The sequence below is a fragment of the Canis lupus genome, chromosome 11 (genome assembly GCF_011100685.1).
Source record: "Canis lupus familiaris isolate Mischka breed German Shepherd chromosome 11, alternate assembly UU_Cfam_GSD_1.0, whole genome shotgun sequence".
In the NCBI taxonomy this organism is placed as follows: domain Eukaryota; kingdom Metazoa; phylum Chordata; class Mammalia; order Carnivora; family Canidae; genus Canis; species Canis lupus.
The window spans coordinates 45,517,691-45,539,519 of record NC_049232.1 but is presented as its reverse complement, the minus strand read 5'-3'; the positions used below and the strand labels follow the sequence as shown (position 1 = coordinate 45,539,519).

The window sequence follows — 21,829 nt, the reverse complement described above, 5'->3', positions numbered from 1 at the left end:
TTCTATGATGTGTTATGAGTGTGCGACAATAGTGCAATAATCAATAAACGATGATGATGAAGGCGACGACAACGACTCAGGATTCCCTGCAAAACAGGCATCACAGAGAAAAGCTAAAGTCTGTAGTAGCATTTTTATCTTACATATAGAGAAAACACGGTCCAGAGAGTGAGCCATCAAATACCTCCCAGCACAGTAACGGTGCACTAGGACAAGGATCCTTTTAAAAACTTATTTCACACCCTTTTTGTCTCTTTTTTCTATGTAGTAATAGTCCAGAGAAGCAACACAAACAGAGGCAAGAAATGAGCTTCCCTCAGTTTATTTGCTTCTGAAAATTCATAACTACATTCCTTCTATGTCCTGGCTTTCTGGGCTGAGTGCTCAAGTCTCTATTCTCTTAATTTGTTAGTTATTCAAAGGACTTAACTTCTAGTAGGGGCCATGAAGTTTTAATCCGTGGTTTAATGACAAAATCTGACTCTAAGAATGACACATTTACAGTCTAAGGTCATCCCTGGAAAACAAGACTTACGATCTGCACCAGGAACGTAAGTTCAAAATTCCTGGACTCAGAATTTTAAAATATGACTAATTAGCCAGAGCCTTAGGTTACAAACAGAATTTTTGATACTCCTAAACTTGGTTCCTAACGGAGTTAAAAACAGATTAAATTGACTTTAGTTCTTAGATTATATGACGTAAAGTGTATTCAAAGGAAGGCAGGGGATCCCTGGGTGGCGCAGGGGTTTGGCGCCTGCCTTTGGTCCAGGGCGCGATCCTGGAGACCCGGGATCGAATCCCACAGCGGGCTCCCGGTGCATGGAGCCTGCTTCTCCCTTTGCCTGTGTCTCTGCCTCCCTCTCTCTCTCTCTCTGTAACTATCATTAAAAAAAAAAAAAAAAAAAAAAAAAGGAAGGCAACATTTTTGTTCTATTGTGTGTGCTTGAAATTAAAACTTGATTGCTGAGCTCTATGTGGCTAATTTCAAAATTTTAAAGTGTGAAAGGGATCAACACCCAAATGTCAATTTAAGAGGCAATGCCTACCCATATGTATTCAATAGTCTTTCCCAAAGACCTATGCAACTTCGGGTTTGTTGACAGTAAATCTCACAGAGTAAATAAGATGATTTTAACTCCTAATTCAAGTATATAAAATATTAATATCAACACAGTCACAGTTCATCCACCCAAAACTCTGCTTTTTTTGAAAATAAGCTTTTATTGATAAAAATCAGTGTAATCAAGTTCATGGCTTAAAAATACATCCCCTTTATTCCAGAAGAGTGTCTTCCATCAACACTTTATGAGCCTTTACATACAGGCATGATTACCTGGTTTCCAGTTTATAGTAAATGGAAGAAACAGATCAGCTTTCATATTTCAGTTCCAAAAACTGTACTTCTAGCCAGTATTGGTTTAGTCAATAATTCCTCATATGGGATACATGTCTACTGAACCCAGCTCTTTGCCAGAGCATATCTTATAACTTATGTCAGCAGTTCCCCCAGGCACTTTTGTTTAACTAAGGGCATCTTTTTACCAAGTGAAATATATAAAAGATAATATTAACTAAATAAAAGTATAGTTACCTTGATTGAAGTTGGCAAAGGAGGGGCATAGGGCCTGAGACCAACAGGCATTGGCTCACCTTGGCTAGCTGTGCCAGCCACAGAGGCACCCCTGGGAACCCTAGAACCCCATAAAGAAAGTATCAGAGCCACTGGCCAATGGGAGATTTGTAGGAAGATCACACATGGTCTGGTAATTAGTTTGAATACAAATACTAAAGGGCAGCAATATGCTGAGGACACTGGCTTTCAGGTTTGGCCTCATCACAAGGCCACTGTAATAACAAAAGAGGTCCCGGTGCAAAATTGCAGAGGGCACTGGTGGGCTGCCATCATCACCTTACTCAAATTCAGCTGAGTGTGGCTCCTCTGGCTTACAAAGAAGATGGTAAAATGGAGAACAAGGACACAGAGCCAGGAGTACACAGCATTTTGAAAGATGACTTTTGACACCAGGTGTTCCTGGACATTCTCAACTCTTTCATGACCCTAAACCATGTCAGGACTCTCTTCTTCATTAATAGCAATACCTCTTCTTTATTGACAAATGACATGTACATAACATTTCAACTCCATTTCTGATATTTACCTTCATCCCTCCTACTTCCCTGAATTCTCACTTTATCCTTCAGGCTTAAGTCTAAGTAATGAGAGGTGGTCCACGGATAAGAGGAAAGTATTTGTTTCAGGGCTTACTTGATTATAATATGGCAGCATCAGAAGAGCTGGCTTAGCTCTGTGCCTTCACTTTGCATGGCCCTTCTGGTTTATAGTCAATGATGCTGCGGCGGAGACCCCCTTTTTTTTCCCCCGCTCTCAGTTCCCATCATTAGAGGGAGCCTGTAAAACTGGTTTTATGCTTTAAGACAATAATTAACAGATGTTTAAAACTAAATAATCAAATCTGTATTTCTCCGTCTGCCTCTCAATCTGTCCCTAATCTTTCTTTCGCTCTTGATCTCTCTGTATGTTATTTATATATTAATATGTATTTAATATATGTATATATTAAGAGTTTATAATCTATATATTAAAATGTTTTTCTGCATATCCAAATTTTTCAACAGAACATGATTATTTTTGTCGTTTTTATAATCACATTATTTTTGTATAAAAATATACATTTTAAGGAAGCTAATGAATACAAATGCTATAATTTGAAATAACTATCCATAGTTTCAATCTGTATAGTACTTTTATTCCCAAACATCAAAAATTAACTGAATCCTGTGAAAGAAGCATTTCTCACTATCTCTCCTGGTCTTATTTCAACAGGTCATCTGAATATCCCAATGAAAACGTCCAGGGAAGAGATTGCCCTGAGAATCTCTTTTTTTTTTCTGTAATCACACTGCATTAAGTAGGATCTTGACAGTCATTAACACTTTATGAATGCAAAATAGACAGCAGTCCTGATAAATGTGGGTCCTTTTGTATTTATTTTTATCCTTTAGGTGTAACAATTTAAGAATTAAAATGTTCACCATGGAATATCTCTAAAAGCACAAAAGTAATGTTATTTTTAGAAGAGTCAAAATGTAAATTATTTTTTAAAATATATCATTGTTATGAAATCTTTCTTTAAATACCAGATCAAGCCTATCCAAATAGAGTGAGAACTGGTTACAAAGAAACATTTTTATTCTTGTTAACATTTTGATGTGTATCCTTTATTTTTTCCCCAGAGTATATACAAAGAAGAACCACAGAAACCAACACATACAGTTTTTTCCTAGGGTAAAACAGAACACTTTCATATCCCGAAATTTTACATAATCTTACAACATTTTAAGTCTTATAACAATTTGCTTTACATTGTTAAATTTCTATCTAAGGAGCTACAGTGTGGGATGCCTGGGTGGGTCAGTGGCTGAGCATCTGCGTTTGGCTCAGGGCATGATCCATGGGTGCCAGGAATGAGTTCCACATCAGGCTACCCCATGGGAAGCCTTCTTCTCCCTCTGCCTATGTCTCTGCCTCTCTATGTCTCTCATTAATAAAATCTTTTTAAAATTTTAAAAATAAAGAACTGCAGTGTATGAAAACACACTTCTATTCTTACATGGTTTCTTTTGTTTTTAAGATTTTATTTCTTTGAGAGAGGGGGGAGGGAGAGAGAGAGAGAGAGAGAGAGAGAGCGCAAGCACACAAGTAAGGAAGAGAGAGAGAAGCAGGCTCCCTGTGAGCAAAGAGCCTGATGCTGGACTGGATCCCAGGACTCCAAGATCATGACGCAAGTGAAAGTCAGACACTTAACTGACTGAGCCACCCAGGCACTCCCTCAGTTGGTTTTTAATCTTTGCCAGTCTGATATAGAAAAATAGTATCATATTTTGATTTGACTTTAGAGGGCGAACTTTTTCACAAGCCTATTAGCCAATTCTATTTCCTCCCCTGTGAATTATTTGTTCCTCTTTTTCTGTTGATGTTTTTTATTTTTTCTATCAATTTCCATGAGGTTCTTTTATGAAAATGCTTTAGTCTCTTATATGCCATATTTGTTGCAAGTATTTTTCTCATTTTTTTCTTTGCCTTTTAATTTTGCTTATTGTTAAATTATCAGTTTAAATATTTATGTAGCTAAGTGTATTGATTTTTATTTTTATGGTTTCTTCCACTGCTTTTAAACTTAGGAAGGCTTTCTCCATATGAAAGGTCAGTAAATATTCAGTTCCATCTTCTTGCAGTGACTTGATTTCTTACACTTACTCTTTAATCCATGTGGAATTTATTTTGGTATGTGGTAACAGACGATTTTTTTTAAGCAGTTATTTTTTCCAAACAGAAAACTAGTTTTCTCAGAACTGTTATTCCTTTCCCTACTGATTTGTATTCTTGATAGATAATAGAATTTTATATAACCTTGGGTCTGGTTCTGGCTTTTCTAGTCTGTGTCTCCATACTCTTGTACTACACCCCACTGTTATTATAGCATTATACTTTGCCTTAGGATCTAATAGAGCTATCCTCAAGAATTACTTTTTTCCCCAGAATTTTCTCAGCCACTCCTTCTGCTTATTCTTCAAGACAAAAATCACAACTATTTTAAGTTTCAAAAACAGTATCATTAGAAATTTTGATGAGAATTATTAGGAAGAAATGTTTAGAACTTAATGTGATGAGAATTATAAAACCTTGCTGTGAAATGTGTAAGAAAATGGCAGTGATTAAAATTCCCTATCAGTTTTATAGAGGAAGACATTACAAAAATGTCTCCTTTTCTCAAATCATTAGTGGGAATCTATTCATTCATTAAATGTCTAGTGTGGCTAGGGCCTGGGCTAGGCTTTACAGTTTAAGAAAAAACTGTAGAAACCATGGGTCATGTGTCCAAGATGAGAAATACTCTGTCAGGAACAACTGGCAGTGATAGGGAGTGGTAAACTCATCAGGGATCTTGTACTTCTTTATTGCTTAAGCCAAAATATGGAGAAGACATTTTACTGAGTGAATATTTGGATAAGTGGGGGATAAAGTATAAAGTAAAATTCTCCAAAGCCATGCTGGAGTCACAATACAGGATTCCTGCTAAGATTCCAGAGGAGAGGGGGCTGGATAACCAACTGGCCTTTGGTTTGCTGAATAGTATGTGCAAGTGGAGGTGAAAGTGAAATGGTCTGGAATAGTACAGGCGGTGGAAGGAAGGGAGGAGAAACCAGGAGGATGGGAGCTAGAGACGAACAATACCAGACGAATAGATGTCTACTTGTGAACTTAATGCATTTTGCACACTGTACAATACAAAGGATCTTTCCCTTCAACTCACTAAAGTCTATCACTCACACTATGGAGTTAGATCCTTTCACATATTTAGTGTCTCAGAATGCTGGGTCTTGCTTCTAAATTAACATAGGTGAGAAGAAACCAGCTTAAGGGCACTCAGTCAAGTCAGACTGCACGGTAGAGTACTGGAGGCAGAAAGCCCTCCACTCCTGAGCCCCAACCGGCAGCCATACGGTCGTCCCTCCATGCTTCCATGTCTGCTATCTCCTCTGTCAGAAATGCCTTTCTGAAAGCCTCATTTCCATCAGTGGAGCTGAATGTCCCAGAATGAACCTATTTCTCTCCCTTCTGTGCTTGTCCTCTGTATCTATGGAAACTTTATTACCACCTGAGTTTAGTCAATTGTATCAACAGTCTATCCTCATTATTTATTGATTCCATATGTGTGAATTTGCCTACGATATATTTATAACCTCAAAATCAACATTCGTAGTGGCTTCCCAGTCACTAGAACGCATGGCAGAGCAGGAAAACAATGAGTACTCAGATGCACATGTTGCCAACTGTAAACCAATGTCCTCCTCACAGGATATTTAGTGGGTTTTTTAAAACATTTTTTTTTGTTTTTAATTGGCAATTTCACCATTTAAAGTGGCCCCCAAACAAACAAAAAAGGCATACCATAATACAGTCAATGATATTAGAATAGTGATGTAACAGGACAGATGGTAGCTACACTTGTGATGAGCATAGCATAATATATCAATATGTCACACCACTATGCTGGACACCTGTAACTAATTTAACATTGTGGGTCAACTACACCCCCCCTCCAAAATTAAGACAAATCCAAAAGATAAAAAAATAAAATAAAATGGCCCCTAAGTATAGGGTCAAAGTGTTGTCTAGCATTCCTAAGCATGAAAAAGCTGTGATGTACCTCAGGAGAAAATCCGTGTGTTAGAGAAGTTCTATTCAGGCAGCAGTTAGTGCTGTTGACCATGAGTTCCATGCTAATTAATCAGCCAGATGCACTAAATGATTTGCTTTTAAATAAAAACACAAAACTGGGACACCGGGGTGGCTCAGCAGTTGAGCGTCTGCCTTTGGCTCAGGGCGTGATTCTGGAGTGCCGGGATCGAGTCCCACACTGGTCTCCCTGCATGGAGCCTGCTTCTCCCTCTGCCTATGTCTCTGCCTCTCTCTCTGAGTCTCTCATGGATAAATAAAATCTTTAAAAAAAAAACCCCACTTACACTCAAAACTAGGGACACCTGGGTGGCTCAGTGGTTGAGCATCTGCCTTTGGTTCAGGACGTGATCCTGGGATTCTAGAATCAAGTCTCTCATCAGGTTCCCTGTAGGGAGCCTGCTTCTCCCTCTGCCTATGTCTCTGCCTCTCTCTCTCTCTCTCTCTCTCTGTGTGTGTCTCTCTCACAAATAAATAAATAAAATCTTTAAAAACACACACACAAACACAGAACTAGGTATGTATCAATTTTGACAAAAATGGTGTGACTTGCCTAAATCTAACCCTGTGTTCATGGCTTAAAGAACATAACTATTATGAATAATGAGAATCTACTGTATATCCATCTGCACACCACACCAGTAGGTTTCTTAGCAGCAGGGACTTTATTTTATTCATCTTTACATCTGCTGACCCAGGGTGGGGCACAGAGAAGGAGCTCAAGAAATACTCATAGAACAGAATAGGCCGGGAAGAAATGAGATGATGGGTGGGATGGGATGGGATGAATGGAATAGAATAACATTTTATACAGGTTCTTAGCAACAGGGCGCTGTTAGGAACATAGGGAAATGTAAGAAATAATAATAATAGCTAATATGTATTGAGCTTTTTAAATGAAACTGCACTTTCTAAGCATTTGATCCACTTATACCACATAATCCTCTCCATTCTTTAGCATGGGTAACATGATCCCCATTTTACAGGAAGGTAAAATGACTTGTCCAAGGTCACACTGAATGGGGCTCCAGCCCAGACTTATCTGCCCCCAGAGTCTGTGCTCATAACCATCTGGGTAAGGTGAAAATGTGGGCTTGGCAGGGGTAATAAGCCATGAGCTCCGTCAGAAAATGATCTCGAGGAGAGGAAAAGAGTTTCTCTAACAGAAGTTAGCCTGAGTCACAGCTCTCCCCAGCCTTAATGGGAAGACAGTGATGCAATTAATGGTGATTTTTTTTTTCTCTCTGGCTGGCAACAACACTGTTTTTTGTTTGATTCCAGAAGCAGCTGACAGAATGCATGTATTACTCATGTTGGAATCGTGCTTCACTGATGGCTTATGTACTCTAGAGTCACCCAGTGGGCCAGGCCTGCTGGAGATTACTGCAAGCCTCTAGATGTGGCTGAGCTTCTGCAGCTGTTATGTGTTTCTGGCTCTATTTCCACCCCTCTTGGCAGATGATTTGTGTGAAAAGCACAGCTGAGTCTGGGTGTGAGATCCACAAGAGGAAGGGGGGTGGGAGGGCTAGGCAGCACAAAGCAAGCCAACACTGCCAGGGCCTTACAGATGTGTCCATTAAGCACTTACAAGAGAAAGAAGGGAGTTTATAAGTGGATGATTTGGGGGCTCTAACTTACGCTGCATAGGTAGTTTGTACAGTAGATGCACTAAGCTCTAATTTCTCTTGCCTTCCATATTGTCTGTTAAAGTGAAGAAATCTAGCCTCTAATGAGCTGAGGGAGTTTGAATAAAGTGCTGAGCCTCATTGTTGGCATCTGTAAAATGAGAAAGTTGAATCAAATCAGTATTTCTTAAGGTACCAGATATTAGCTCCATAGGATATTTAAAGAATAAAAATAAAGGATTCTAGGATTCTCCTGGAAACATTGGACTAGATAATCTTCTAAGTCTTGGAAAGTTCTAATACTCTGTTGCTCTATGTAACCATTAGTGTGTGGCCCTTCCATGAAGCCTTCTACCTCGATTACTGTGTTTGTGAAACTAAAATAATTCTCTCATTTAGGTAATTTGGGACCACATTCAGGGCCAAGAGAGAGTCTGTGATGGAAGAGTTCTGTCCCTACTATCTCCAAACCTCTGTGTAGCCTCCTAGCACCGCGAGCCAGTGTTGGCAGAGAGGACCTCATACCTTCTCCTACCAGATCACTCAGAAAAGCTTATAGAGGGCAGCCCGGGTGGCTCCATGGTTTAGTGCTGTCTTCAGCCCAGGGCCTGATCCTGGAGACTTGGGATCAAGTCCCACATCGGGCTTCCTGCATGGAGCCTGTTTCTGTCTCTGCCTCTCTCTCTCTCTCTGTTTCTCTCATGAATAAATAAATAAAATCTTTTAAAAAATCTTATGAAAAAAAAGCTTATAGAAAAATACATGATAACAGGAACCTGCCCAGATAAGGGACATCTCTCAGAAAGGAATTTATCATTACCTACTCTATTTCCCTATCTCCCACTTACTCCTCTACCCTGGCCTGGCCCATCCACTAAGAATGCTCTACAATAGACAGCACGTAATTGGCAAATTCTCTAGTTCCTCTCCTTACGCTGCTCCTCCTTTGACTTCTCTCATTGAATGCCTTCAGTTTCCTCTTCTACCCACTTCTCCTCTTCATATAGGTGTTCCCAGACCCAGTCTGCTGTCTTCCTCTTGAGCAATCTCATTCCCTCACACAGCTTCACTCTACATCCTAATGATTCCTGGAAAGGTCTCTGCACTGTCCTTGCCCACCTAGCCCATTTCAAACCAAATTACCTTCTTCCCAACTCATCTCCCCCAGCTGTATACCCTCCTGTGTAGTGTGCCCTGGAGTATAGCTAAGTAGAACCAGCACACCAATGTTTCTTAAACTTTTGGTTCCCCATTTTCATGCTTTTTCCTCTGCTTAGAATACTCTAGTCCTCACTCTCATGTTTCCACAAAGTGTAATCCTATTCATCTTTCTCAAACATCACCCTCTTGATGAGACCCCTGTCCTCCTGGATTACTCCATTTTCCATGCTCCCAACATCTGCCTCCAATAAAGCAAAGCCTTTCACCCAACAGACCACCAACCACTTGAGATCATTTGCTTCTCTTAACTATATTTCTAACTGCAATGCTTAGCAGATTCCCAAGATATAGAAAAGGCTCAGAAAATGTTAGCTTGAATGAGTGAATATAACTGACCTACCCATTCCTCCACTGGTTGACTGACTGCTGGGCCTATTTTGAGGGATAGAGGGCCTATTTTGCCCAGTGTGTTCACGGGGTACATTAGGTATCTACGACTTATTAACAAATGTCTGTTTTCCAGGTTTACTGGGAAAAGCAAGATTAGGGTCCTAGATGGTCATTTGAGACAGGTTGATCACCATAGACTCTTTGACTTTGTTCATCTCACTAGGATAGTATTAATTACATGCCAAATTACTTTTCTATTTTTTATTGGGACACACAGAGTTCTAAAAAGAATTAGCTCATTCTTGCAGTTAGAGCAGTGTCTCCCAAACTGCATTAATTTATGTATCACAGTCATGATTCCTGCTGAATCTACATGCTACTTGTACAATTATTCTATTATCCATTCTCTTTAACTCATTTTTTCTTAGCCTCGTATTAAAAATATTCATGAAATTAGGGCAGCCCAGGCGGCTCAGCAGTTTAGCGCCACCTTCAGCCCAGGGCCTGATCCTGGAGACCTGGGATCGAGTCCCACATTGGGCTCCCTGCATGGAGCCTGCTTCTCCCTCTGCCTGTGTCTCTGCGTCTCTCTCTCTCTGTCTCTCTCATAAATAAATAAATAAAAGAAAAGAATATTAATGAAATCACATGATATATATACATATGTATATATTTATATTTACATATAAAATATTATATAATTTAATATTAGATAATTTAAAATATTCTTCCAAGAACCACACCAAATAATTTTTTAGGCCAGCAGTAACATATATAGCACACCTAGAGAAGCACTAGGCTGGAAAATTTAATCCAATGCAAAACCATTTATTTATTTATTTATTTATTTATTTATTTATTTATTTAAAGATTTTATTTATTTATTCATGAGAGACACAAAAAGAGACAGAGGCAGAGACACAGGCAGAGGGAGAAGCAGGCTCCATGCAGGGAGCCCAATGTGGGACTCGATCCCGGGACCCCAGGATCATGCCCGGAGGCCAAAGGCAAGCGCCAAACTGCTGAGCCACCCAGGGATCCCTAAAACCATTTAGTAAAGCATTTCTCTGTCAGCCAGTATGCCATGTCTGGTGCTGAGAATATTGAAATGCCCAACACAGCTCATAGCCTAGTGGGCAAAACCAACAAGTAAACTGTTAATTATAGTTTAATGTTCTAAGTATGACAACAGAGGCAAGTGTAAGGGTGCCTGCATGTGACACCTCTTGGGTGCCAATGCAAATCCTCTCCACATCAGCTCTTGCTCCAGCTCCATCTGCTGCAGCCGCTTCTGAGAAGGCCTCCACCAGCTTTTAGCAGGTGTAGTCTCCAAGTAGCTCACCCAAAGCCCATGTGAGTAGATATTATTTCCTCTCCTGGGACTTTCTCTGGCACAACACCACAGGACACCAGCAGTAACTCACCAGCTTCTTATATCTACATAATCTTGCACAAAGGGGGAGGATAACAATGGATGGATCCCTCTCCTATTTCTTTGCAAGTATACAGTTCTAAGTCTCGTTTCATAATGCTCCTCAAGATGTCTGCAGTATCAGGCATCCATAGCAGTGGCCAGCTTGATAACATATCTAGTCCCTCACTCCTGCTCCCTGAGATCATTTCCCAAATAATCTATCTACACATATGCCTTTGCCTCCAGCCACATTTATGATGGAATCCCGGGCAAAGGCATGGCCCAAACCCATGAAAGAAGATTAAGGAAGACTTCTTTGAAGACATGACACTGGAAGTAAAGATGCATGAATAAGCAAGATGAAGAAGGGACTGTGAAGAGGGCATTCTGGGCAGAAGAAATAGCATACACGAAGGCACAGAGGCTTGAAAGCATGTTTAGAAACTGCAAAAAGCCTGGTATAGCTGAAATATACCTCCAATATAGCATGATGGGCTGCAAATCACAAGAGCCTGGTGAGGTAGACAAAGACTGGCTCCTGAAAAGGTGATGATTACAACTGACTACTACTACCACTCTGCTCTCTGGTTCTGAAGTGGGAGAAAAGAGCAGTAAAATAAGTGGATGTTTAAATCAACCCCAGAAGACTAGAAAGTACTTTCTAGATGTGAAGGTACTAGACATGAAGAGGAATTAAGAGTAAGAACAGGAATAATTGGAATGAAAATAGTGGTGAAATGGGAGAAGAGCTAGTGCCACACATACACTTACCCTAAATCAGTCCAAAATTCCAATAATGAGCTTAATAAAAAATGAAGCAACTTCTATTTGGAACTGACAATTCTACCGTAAATTGTTAGTAACTAAGAATTAGGATTGGGATAAATGAGGTGAGGACCTATAGATGACAAATCATCCTAGAGCCTCTGTTCAGTCAAGAAAAGAGAGAAGAAGGAATTAGGGGCTGGGAAGAAAAAAGTAGGGAGCATCATTTTGCTACCTGATAGAGCCACTGGAGGGAATTCCCCTGACAACTCCAGATTTTTAGTAAAAACCCAAGAAACCACAGCTCTAAACTTTCTCTCCTTTCCCTGAGAAAAAGGCCAAAAGTAGGGTACTAAGGCTAGGGAGCTCCATCAGGCGTAGAAAAGGAGTTGCCTGCCCTCATGCTTGGAGATGTGCTTTGAAAAGACTGGCATAAAGCAATCAAAGAGTCTCCAGCTTTGTTTATAAGCAAACATTTAAGAGCATCTGATTTTTTTGAGTGTACATTATGTACCAACATGGTACTAAGTATTTTAAGCAATATTTCTTTTAAAATCTTTCCCAGGGATCCCTGGGTGGCGCAGCGGTTTGGAGCCTGCCTTTGGCCCAGGGCGTGATTCTGGAGACCTGGGATCGAATCCCACATCGGGCTCCCGGTGCATGGAGCCTGCTTCTCCCTCTGCCTGTGTCTCTCCCTCTCTCTCTCTCTCTCTCTCTCTCTAATAAATAAATAAATAAATAAATAAAAATCTTTCCCAAAACCACATGAATACGTACTGTAATCAGCCTCATTTTCCACGAGCCAGCCTGAAGTTACCATGAAACACTAGTTACAAGACTGCACAGTGGAGGCTTTAAAAGAACTCAGAATTTGGGTTCAGGCTGCTCTCAGTTGAACTCTTATCTCTGTTGTGTCCTACTGAAATCATGGGGTCACTCAGGACCGTTCACTTTCAAGAGACAGAAACCAATTCAAAATAGTGGAAGCAAATGAAGATAACTAGCTCCAGTAATTGGAAGGTACAGGGGTGGGTCTCTGATCTAAAACCACTGAACTCAATGCTCCAATAATCGAAGAGTGCCTGTCATGGTTCTGTTCTCTCTGTGCTACTGAACTCATTCTCTCCTATCAAAGACCAGTTTCTTTCAAGTGCATAGGAAAGTTGGTAGCTCTGGGTGTACAGTGTCTTCACTGGAAAAAGAGAATATCTTGCTCACAGATTCCCAGAGGAGTCCAGCTGGCCCTGTTGGGTCGTGCATCCTCCATCTGAACCAACTGCTGTGGTCACTCTGTGGTACACTCTGCAATGAGTGACTGTCAGTCCCATCAGGCTCATATGGAAGGAAATAATGACAGCTCTTGAAAAATAGGGATGCTAGGCTGTCTGAAATAATGTATATCTATTAAGTTTTAACCTCAGGCAAGTCACTTTTTGGGCCTAAGTTTTACCTTCTATTTAAAAAAACAAATACTATCTTTGTGCAAGGTTGTTGTGAGTTACTTAAAAAAATCCTATTAAATACTTGACACATAGACATTCAATCTATGGTAGTCATTTTTGTTATCTGGTACTATTATTGTTTTGTGGTTGTTTTTGACAGAGGGATTGGAATTTGAAGCCCATCCTAGATTCCCAGATGTCTAAAGCAGTCCTGTCCCCAGGGTGGAGTCCCCTTTGGCTCTGCAGCCAGACGCCTTGCACAACCCAGGCCCTGTGTGCCAAGGTTAAGCTGGTTCACCATCTGACGGCTGCAGAGCAGTGAGTGCCTCCCCAGCCCCAGCAATGTCAATACTGCCTTCCTGACTCCGCCTATTGTATCTGGAGAAAAGTGGCTGAGCATTGTCTTCCAGTACTCCCCCCAGGAAGCATGATATCACCCTTTAACAAAAGCGGGAAAGCTGACAGATCTGCTGAGATGGGTGTGACCACCACATACACCTCACTGGTCAAGCCCTGAGCAAGGGCTGTGGCAAGCAGAAAGCTAACACCAACCACCCACAATGTCCGTCATCTGGCTACTGGACAGGCTCGCTGACAGGCTCTCTTGTTACATCCATACTGGGTTAGGCAGGGAACCACCGGACAGAAGGAATGCCCTCCCTCTCATCCGCGGATGTGTTGAAAAGAGTCAGGACTTTGTCCATCGGGCAGACCCAGGTCCCCACACATGCCCCTGCAGGCTTGGAAAAGAAACACAGAGAGAAGGAGAGTCAAATTCTTGAAGGGACCAGAGGAGGTAGTGGGGGATTGTGGGGAGGGGGGAGGGCAGAGGAAAGCAGGCACGGCTCAATCTGAAAACCATGCTGCACGTGTGCTGTGAGTTGAGGAACAGTCTGGCCAGACTGGTGGGAATTGGGTTATCAGTTTAAAATTCCAGAAATAAGGGAGGCAACTTTAGACATTCCCTTTCCTGAAGGCTGGGAGTGATGCCAACTGATCCTCTGACATCCCTTCCAGTTCTGGTCCATAATGTTATGAGTACAGCTGGTTTTCTGTAAAACACCACATCTCTAATCTGGCACCCCATGTAAAGCCCAGAGGCTGTCACTCTGCTGCCCTCATCTTATTCTTCTCTTCTTAAAACTCTCTTCTTCCTTAGTTACCACCACACCAATTCTCTAAAATTCCAGAAGAAAAAAAAAATCTGATTGGATTTACTTCTCCTACTGACTCCCTGACTGCTTCTTCATAGAACCCTTGTCTACTTCCTCTTTTTCCCTTCACTTAGTTTTCAAATACATCCATGACCATGGCTTCATGTCCCTTAAACCAAGGATGCCTATGTCTCAAGCTCTTGCCCAAACTTCTTCATCTGAGCTTAAGACCCATTTTGCTAAATATTTCCCTTTACATGGAAGCTCAAAATCAACATGTACAAAATACTGACTTGCTCCATCTCAACTCATCTCCAGCCAGTTCCTCCTGCCATGTTACCCAGTGCAGTGAATGGTGCCACCATTACCGAAACCAGAACCATGAAACAATACTTATTCTCCCCCCCTTTCCTCAATTTCCCATATGCAACCAATCACCAACCCTTACAGTTTCACCTCCTAAATACTCTCAACCCCCTTGTCCATCCAGGACTTCTTTCCTGGAGTACTGAAAAGACACTTTATTAGCCCGGGCCTACACTCTGTCAACCCATCTTCCATACTACTATCACAGCAATTTTTCCAAGATATAAATCAGCAATGATAGGACAAACACCATACTAAATTTCAACATTACAGAATGAGGTATGAGTTACTTAAAATAACCTATAAAGCCATTCTCTTTCTGACCCCAACCTTAAATCTCCACTTCCACCCTACATTCTAGCCTTACTCAACTTCCTTGAACTTGTTCTGCTATTCCACATGCCTGCTCCTTCTAATGAGAAGTGCTTTCTTCACTTTTCCTTTTTATATTCTTAGTTTTCAAATCATTTGGCTATGAGCAACTCATAACTACAATTGGCAATAATCGGCAATATCCCCAACTATTTAGGAGTTCTTGCAAAGTGAAGAAAATCTAACCTACAGATTTAATTAAATCAGTAATATTTGAAAACAAACTATATTGAGTAATTAATAAAGTTGACATTCTGTTTTTAGACATTTAGTTAGACATTAATGTACAATTTAGATTTTAATGTTTCATTTTTTATTATTGGAGCCAGTAATAGTTTTTGTAGCTCTTGAAAATTTTGTATGTATCCCTATGGTATCATTTATCACAACATAATATAATTCATCTGCCTATACTCTTCTTTCCTACTAAAATGTGAATATAGCAAGGGGGGGAAAATGATTCATTCTTTTTGCATTCCTGGTATCCAGTACAGTACTTGGCACAAAGTAAATCCTCAATATGTCTTCATTGTCTGAAATGATAGTTGAGTAAAGGAATGAATAAATGAATAAACAAAAGGCAGGCAATAACTCAAATGTCTATTTAATAAAAAGTCTGTATATCTTTTGGGTGATATTCAACAACTGCACAATGTCTAATATTAGGTAAAAGCCAGGTTAGACCCATTTTAATGAATGTATTATGTTTCATACCTAAGGGAATAAAGGAATTTTCTTTTGACCTTGTTCACATCATATATTTAATATAAGCCAACCTTTTAAGATTTGAGTACCACTTACAATTTATATTATTATTATTGTCATATTATTATTATCATTACTATTTTAATTATTTCACTGTGACTAAAACCCTTTCTACAGCATTTTCCTTCTTTTTGGGGGGGTCTGCTCTGGCATACCAACAATTTCTTATTGTGGCATATTAAACCCTATCCAATAAAAATTATTGAACTTTAAATGCATGCATGATAAAGAATAAAAAAGAAATAATATCTGCTGTTAAAAATGTTAAAGGCTAATGGAGCTTAATTTATGTGCCCAAATCACAAAGACACAGCCTATATAGTAAGTGAACTCAGGATTGGGGGAAGAAGATCATGAGGAAAAGTTGGCCTAGGCAAGTTGAGTTGAACTGTGTTTGTAGAGTAGGCATAGAGAGTGTTATTTCCAAATGGATTGAACAGCATGAATAAGAGCCAAGAGGAAAGAGTGCATAGATTATAAAGATGGGCCTGATTGAATGAAAACTGTCTAGAGCAAGGATAAATGGGTAGATGAGAAGCACTGGATGTCCATGTGGAGAGAGACAAACATAAAATTTGTGGAACTGGACTATGTTGAGGTCTTCTATGCTTCTATGAGCAGAAAGTGATTCCCTTACATGCTGGAAAATATTAGACTAGTCTTAAACTAGCACAGAGGCTCTAATAGAAACACTTCTTTTTAGTATACTAGCTTCATTTATTAAGGAAGTTCTTACTGCCTAAGCTCTCTACTTGCATCATCATCCTGATGCTCATAATGACTCTGGGAAATAGGTCCTTTCATCCATAAAAGAAGAGAAAACAGTGGCTTCGAGAAATCAAATAACTTTCCCATAGTCATCCAAGTTGAGCTTAACCCCAGGTCTGTGACTTCACAATCCATATAGTTAACACTTTCTCCTGCATTCTTAATTGGCTCCACCTCAGTCCCTTAGAGCAGTAGTTTCAGAAGATTTGTCATAGCACATATGCACGTATGCTTTTTTCTCATAAGGCATGTTGATTGAGTTAAAATTCAGGAGACGCACCCAGTTTGGTTTCATTGCACAGAGATGTTGGTGGCATGTCTGAACTCTTCTCCACCTAAGTGATCAGTGAGGAGCCACAAACAGTAAAATGAAAGTGATGTGAAAAGGAAGTAGAGTAACCATCACACTCCACATTCTATAGATGATTCTGATAGATGATCACCCAATCTATGCCTGAACACCTCTCCAGTGTGGGAACTCTCTCCTCATGGGGATAGTGATCCAATTTTAGAAGGTTTCCATCGATAGAGCCAAACTCCCTTCATCCCTGTATCGTAGATCTGGCAAGATACAATGCCAATCTATGGTGTCTTCTATATGGAAACCCTTAAAACACTGCTTTTTCATCTCTTTTCTCTTGGCTAAACAGTACCATGTGACATGGTTTCTAAAGTACTTAACTTACTGTTTACCCACTATACTTGCTGTCAAATTTCTCAAGGTCTTCAGTGTTTAATAAATATTATCTGAGCAGTAAAGTGATTACCATGTCTAATTTGGACCTGATATTTCTACTAAAGTGAATGGTTGTAACTTATATATTACGTTTTTAGTAAGCAGAGCACATGTTGGCACCTATGAATTGTATGCATCACCAAAATAGAGGTGTTATTCACTAGAACTTTTAACAAACCAAATCTCTCTCACACTGAACATACATACATAAATTTATTGAAACCAAACTTTTAACTTGACATTCATCTATTTTGAAATGCTATCTTTTGGGTTTGGCCCACTCATCCACCCTAAGAAATCATTTGCATCCAGATTCTGTGCTCTAACTAATAAGCCATCTATAGGGAATAAGCAGGTTACACAATGACACACATATCTTTTTAGGAGTAGACAAATTAATAAAGTCAGAAAAATTTGGAGCCCACCCCCAGAGGACATAGCATAGTCTTCTGAAATGGACTTGAAAGCACTCTTCCCTCCTGGAGGGATGTCTTAGAATAACTAGAACTCTTACAGGAAGCTCTCCCAGCACAGAGCTGAAAGGGAAATGCTGACATTTCCAACAAAGACAATGCTTAGGAGGGAGCATCTGTGCAGAAAGCAAAACTCCTCCCTGCGAGAATAATTCCCAGGTGTGTTTCTAGCTCCAGCTTCTAGTCCTCCACCCTTGATTACTCAGACTCAATATAGCCTTCCAAGATCAGCCCTAATGAAAAGGTTTCATCTGGGACAACTTCTGTGACCTTGTAACCGAATTTCCACTATCATTCCAGACAAGATATCCACTATCTCTGAACCCAGGGTGTTATTTAAAATGTCAAATGAAACAGGAAAGAGATATGAAGGCACACTACTAGAGACTTCCCATAGGCTCAATGTTGATCATATAGGATCTATATACAACTTCAGACAGAACAACCTGGTTTGGTAAGGATGAGAGAATAGGGAAAAGCTAGTACGTTCATTAGAACTTGTTTGTAAGTTGGCCATGATTCTTATTTGGGAGGGGAATGTACCAGAATCTAGGTGAGTTTGTAGAAGTCTTCTGAAAATTTTATACCTTTTCCAACCCTCTCATGGATCAGTATCTACCACCCAGAGCCACTTTAACCGAGACAAATGTGACAGGTTTTCAGTCCTGTTTGTTCAGAGAAAAAGGAATCAGAAACAACCCACTGAGGGCACCTGGATGGCTCAGTGGTCAAGCATCTGCCTTTGGCTCAAGTTATGATACCAGGGTCCTAAGATCGAGTTCCACATCAGGCTGCTCACAGAGAGCCTGCTTCTCTCTCTGCCTATGCCTCTGCCTTTCTCTGTATCTCTCACGAATAAATAAATAAAATCTTAAAAACAAACAAACAAACAAACAAACAAAAAAAACCTTCATTGGAATAGAGAGAGAAACCCATAAGCCTTAAATCCCTTGCTCCATTACTGTGGTCTATCAGTGGAGTTTGGTGTAAAGAATGGACTCCTGTGCTTGTAGACATGATCATGCTGGATCTTGTTGGAACGACCAAGCCTTGTGTATTCATGTCTATGGAGCATTGTACTGGTAAGGTAAGTTAGGATTCCAATACAACAGACCCACCCCAGAAACCAACTTTGGTAGTGTCACCCTTCCTTTTTGGTAGGAGCATGAAATCCCTTTCCTTGGGTCTCTCCCTGTTAAAGTCAGGGTTATTTTTCCAAGGAACTAAAATCTAAACACAGAGCAACTATTTCAGCCATATAAATTTTTTTTTTGGTCTGATTTTACATCTGAGACTATACTGCAAATTGCTATGACACAATCACTTTGAGGGAAAAAAGTGAATTAAAATTGGTGTGCATGCACGTGTGCACACACAGGTGATTTAATTTAGAAGGTATCTCAGAGGAACTATAAACCCCTACACTTTGCATTATTATAATCCCTGGTGCAGAAGATTTCATGTTACTGATAAATGTGTCACACAGAAAAGAAAGCAAAATAAAAATAGAATCATGATAATTATTTGTTTTAAAGGTGCATATCATTGAAGAAATCAGCATTTCTATGTTAATATAATTTGTACAAAATACTGAAATCATCTCAGCAATTTATGTTATACATTCTTAGTCTTAAAAATATTAAATCTTCAATATAATCAGGTGTTGAAAGCAAACTGAAAAGCTACGAACACATTACATGCAATTCTCTTATCTTGGATTAATTTTTTTAAAGATTTAATATAGCATTTTAAACAGAAAAGTATGAAAATGTAACACATACTTATGTATGTTTGGATCAATTTCTAATAATATAATATAGTATGCAGCATTAAATTCAGTACATTTTCTCAACTTCATTTCCAGTATCAATTCTATTTTTGTTACAATAAATAGAATGTTTTCAAACTAACAGGAAGAGAGTGATGGCGATTATAGTTGTAATTTACACTTCAGATTTTGATATCATTCTCAGCCAGTGTCCCACAGGGTGAGTGAACATAAGAGGCATGCCACTATCTGGAGAATCTGAGCAGCAGACACACCAGATCTAAAAACATCCAAGCCCACCATTTCTTAACTCTGGAATAGGTTTTGATACTCTCCTGTGCCCAGGGATCTGGGTAATTGCCCCAACTCATCCCATTGGGTCAATAAAGACTTTATAAATTACTACATGCCAAATACTTTTTAAAATGAAACAAAAATTATATAGCCCTGACTCCAGCTCTAAGAAAAAGAAAAAAAATGCCTAGCATTTGACTGCTTTGATTAAAATAGGATATGGATATGAAATCCTTATAGAAAGGCATTTTTGTTTTCATTTAAAAATGACAACCTGCACATTACCGTAAGTGGGTCCCCATAATTCTCTGCACTGATTTCATTTTTAAAAAATTATGGAAGATTTTTTTGAAGCAGGTAAAACTGGGTTTCTTATTTTTTTAAATAAGGAAACAATCCCAAATGAGGAACAGTAAAATCGTGTATCATAGTTAGTGAATCTTCTACAAATAAAATGACCCGATCATTTCTCATAGAGTCTGTGGCAACATAGGTGGCAATTATGCAGAAGTGAAACTCTAGAAAATCAGTTCAATGCCACAAAGACATTGCATTTTAATCCTCATATATATTAAATGGAAAGTCCTAGAGAAACAGTGCTTAGGCCACAGCTGCCCCTTGTTAATCAGCACTAACAAATGATGAGAAAGCCCAGAATCACTGTTTAAAAAAAAAACAACACTAAATTAAAAAAAACAAAAAACAAAAGCCAAACCTTACCAGAAAGGAGCAAGCTGACTCCATAGAGAACTAAGCCGGCTAAAGAGTCCATGCTTCCCCAAATCTCTCCATCCAGTTTCCACAGATGTGCATGAGGTCCCAAGGATCCTTTCAAACACACAGAGGTTTGTGACTTTCCATTCGTATGTTCTACTAGGTCTTGTTTACAAGTCGGAGGCAAGAAGGAACAGCACAGAAGCGGGCTGTAACAGTCTCATTTCTGTCTGAGCACAGGGAGTTTTAAGTTCCTTTTTCCTGTTTCCTTTGTAGATTAGGATGGGAAAGGCTGTATCTTAAAGGCATTTGGTATCAGCAGGGCTGGGGGCACTGCAAGCCCTATCCATCTTGCAATTCATCAAAACACTTCTCTATTGCTGTTGCTTCTGCTGCTGCTTTTGATGCTGTTGTAGGGATAGAGGAATTTTTGTTGGGAGTCTGGGTCCTGGTCGGTGTTTTCAGGAACAATAGGGGTATCCTCTCATAGGCGGGAAACAGAATAACAGCCCTCCACCTATGGATGGTATGTGGTGATGACCGGCCCTTCTCCGCCTCCAACAGCTCTCCTACCACCCTGTCCACCTGGAATCCCTGACAGAGGGGCTTTCGGGTGTGGGGAGGAGTTTTGTGTTTGTTTTCTCATTTTAACCCACATGGTTTAAATTGGGAAAGGAAGGTTTCCATGATGAGAGAACACAACCCAAAGGCAATTAATTTGGGTAATTACCGGTGAGGTCAATGTACAATGCAGCCATGGACCAGAGTCCAAAATTGTCAGCCTGTTTTCTTTCACACAGATGGTTTATTTGTTGGCCTGAAGCCAAAAATATCTGTGCTGCTGGCTATAGCTTTAATTTTTATTAACAATTCATCTACAGGTGATCTCATTTTTTAAAGTACTTAGCCTAGAAGAATTTAAATCATGAAAGGGATTTCATGGTTTTGGCCAGTGGTGTTTCAGAAGCAAATTATATACAAAACTTTAAAAATAACCTGTGTCAAAATCTAATATAAATGATTCAATTGGGATAAAAATAGCATTCATAAGAGCAGAGGGAGTACATAGACCAAAAAGAAAATACCCATTGGCGTAACCATACCTAAAATGAAATCAGAAACTCTAAATTTATCCAGAAGATAATTTCTCCATAACACAAACTATGACTTCAGAATAAAGTGTCAATGTTCTTTGATCACCCTGCCTTCAAGCCTGAAGAAAGGACTATTTGCTCCTCCTTTGCCTGCTCACCATAGGATTTCTGTCCATAGGATTTCTGTCCTAGAAATGCTCATCATAGCATTTCTGTCCCAGGTTTTATCACATCAGTGGTGATCTTGAGAACCAATGGATGTT

The 21,829-nt window shown here is 39.7% G+C and overlaps 1 protein-coding gene across 4 annotated transcripts in view; it reads right to left on the bottom strand.

Annotated features, from left to right (window-relative positions):
• The window catches only part of TEK (TEK receptor tyrosine kinase), a 98,493-nt gene extending 77,451 nt beyond the window's left edge, over nt 1–21,042 (bottom strand). For 2 of the 4 annotated variants that reach the window (XM_038552569.1, XM_038552570.1), the window contains exon 1: nt 20,479–21,039. In XM_038552569.1, the coding sequence (XP_038408497.1) occupies nt 20,479–20,530 (52 nt within the window). In that variant the 5' untranslated portion in view covers nt 20,531–21,039. Of the gene's footprint in view, nt 1–20,478 lie in introns of all 4 variants that reach the window. The other 2 variants (XM_038552567.1, XM_038552568.1) reach the window with 2 other exon arrangements.
• Between the last annotated feature and the right edge of the window lie 787 nt (nt 21,043–21,829).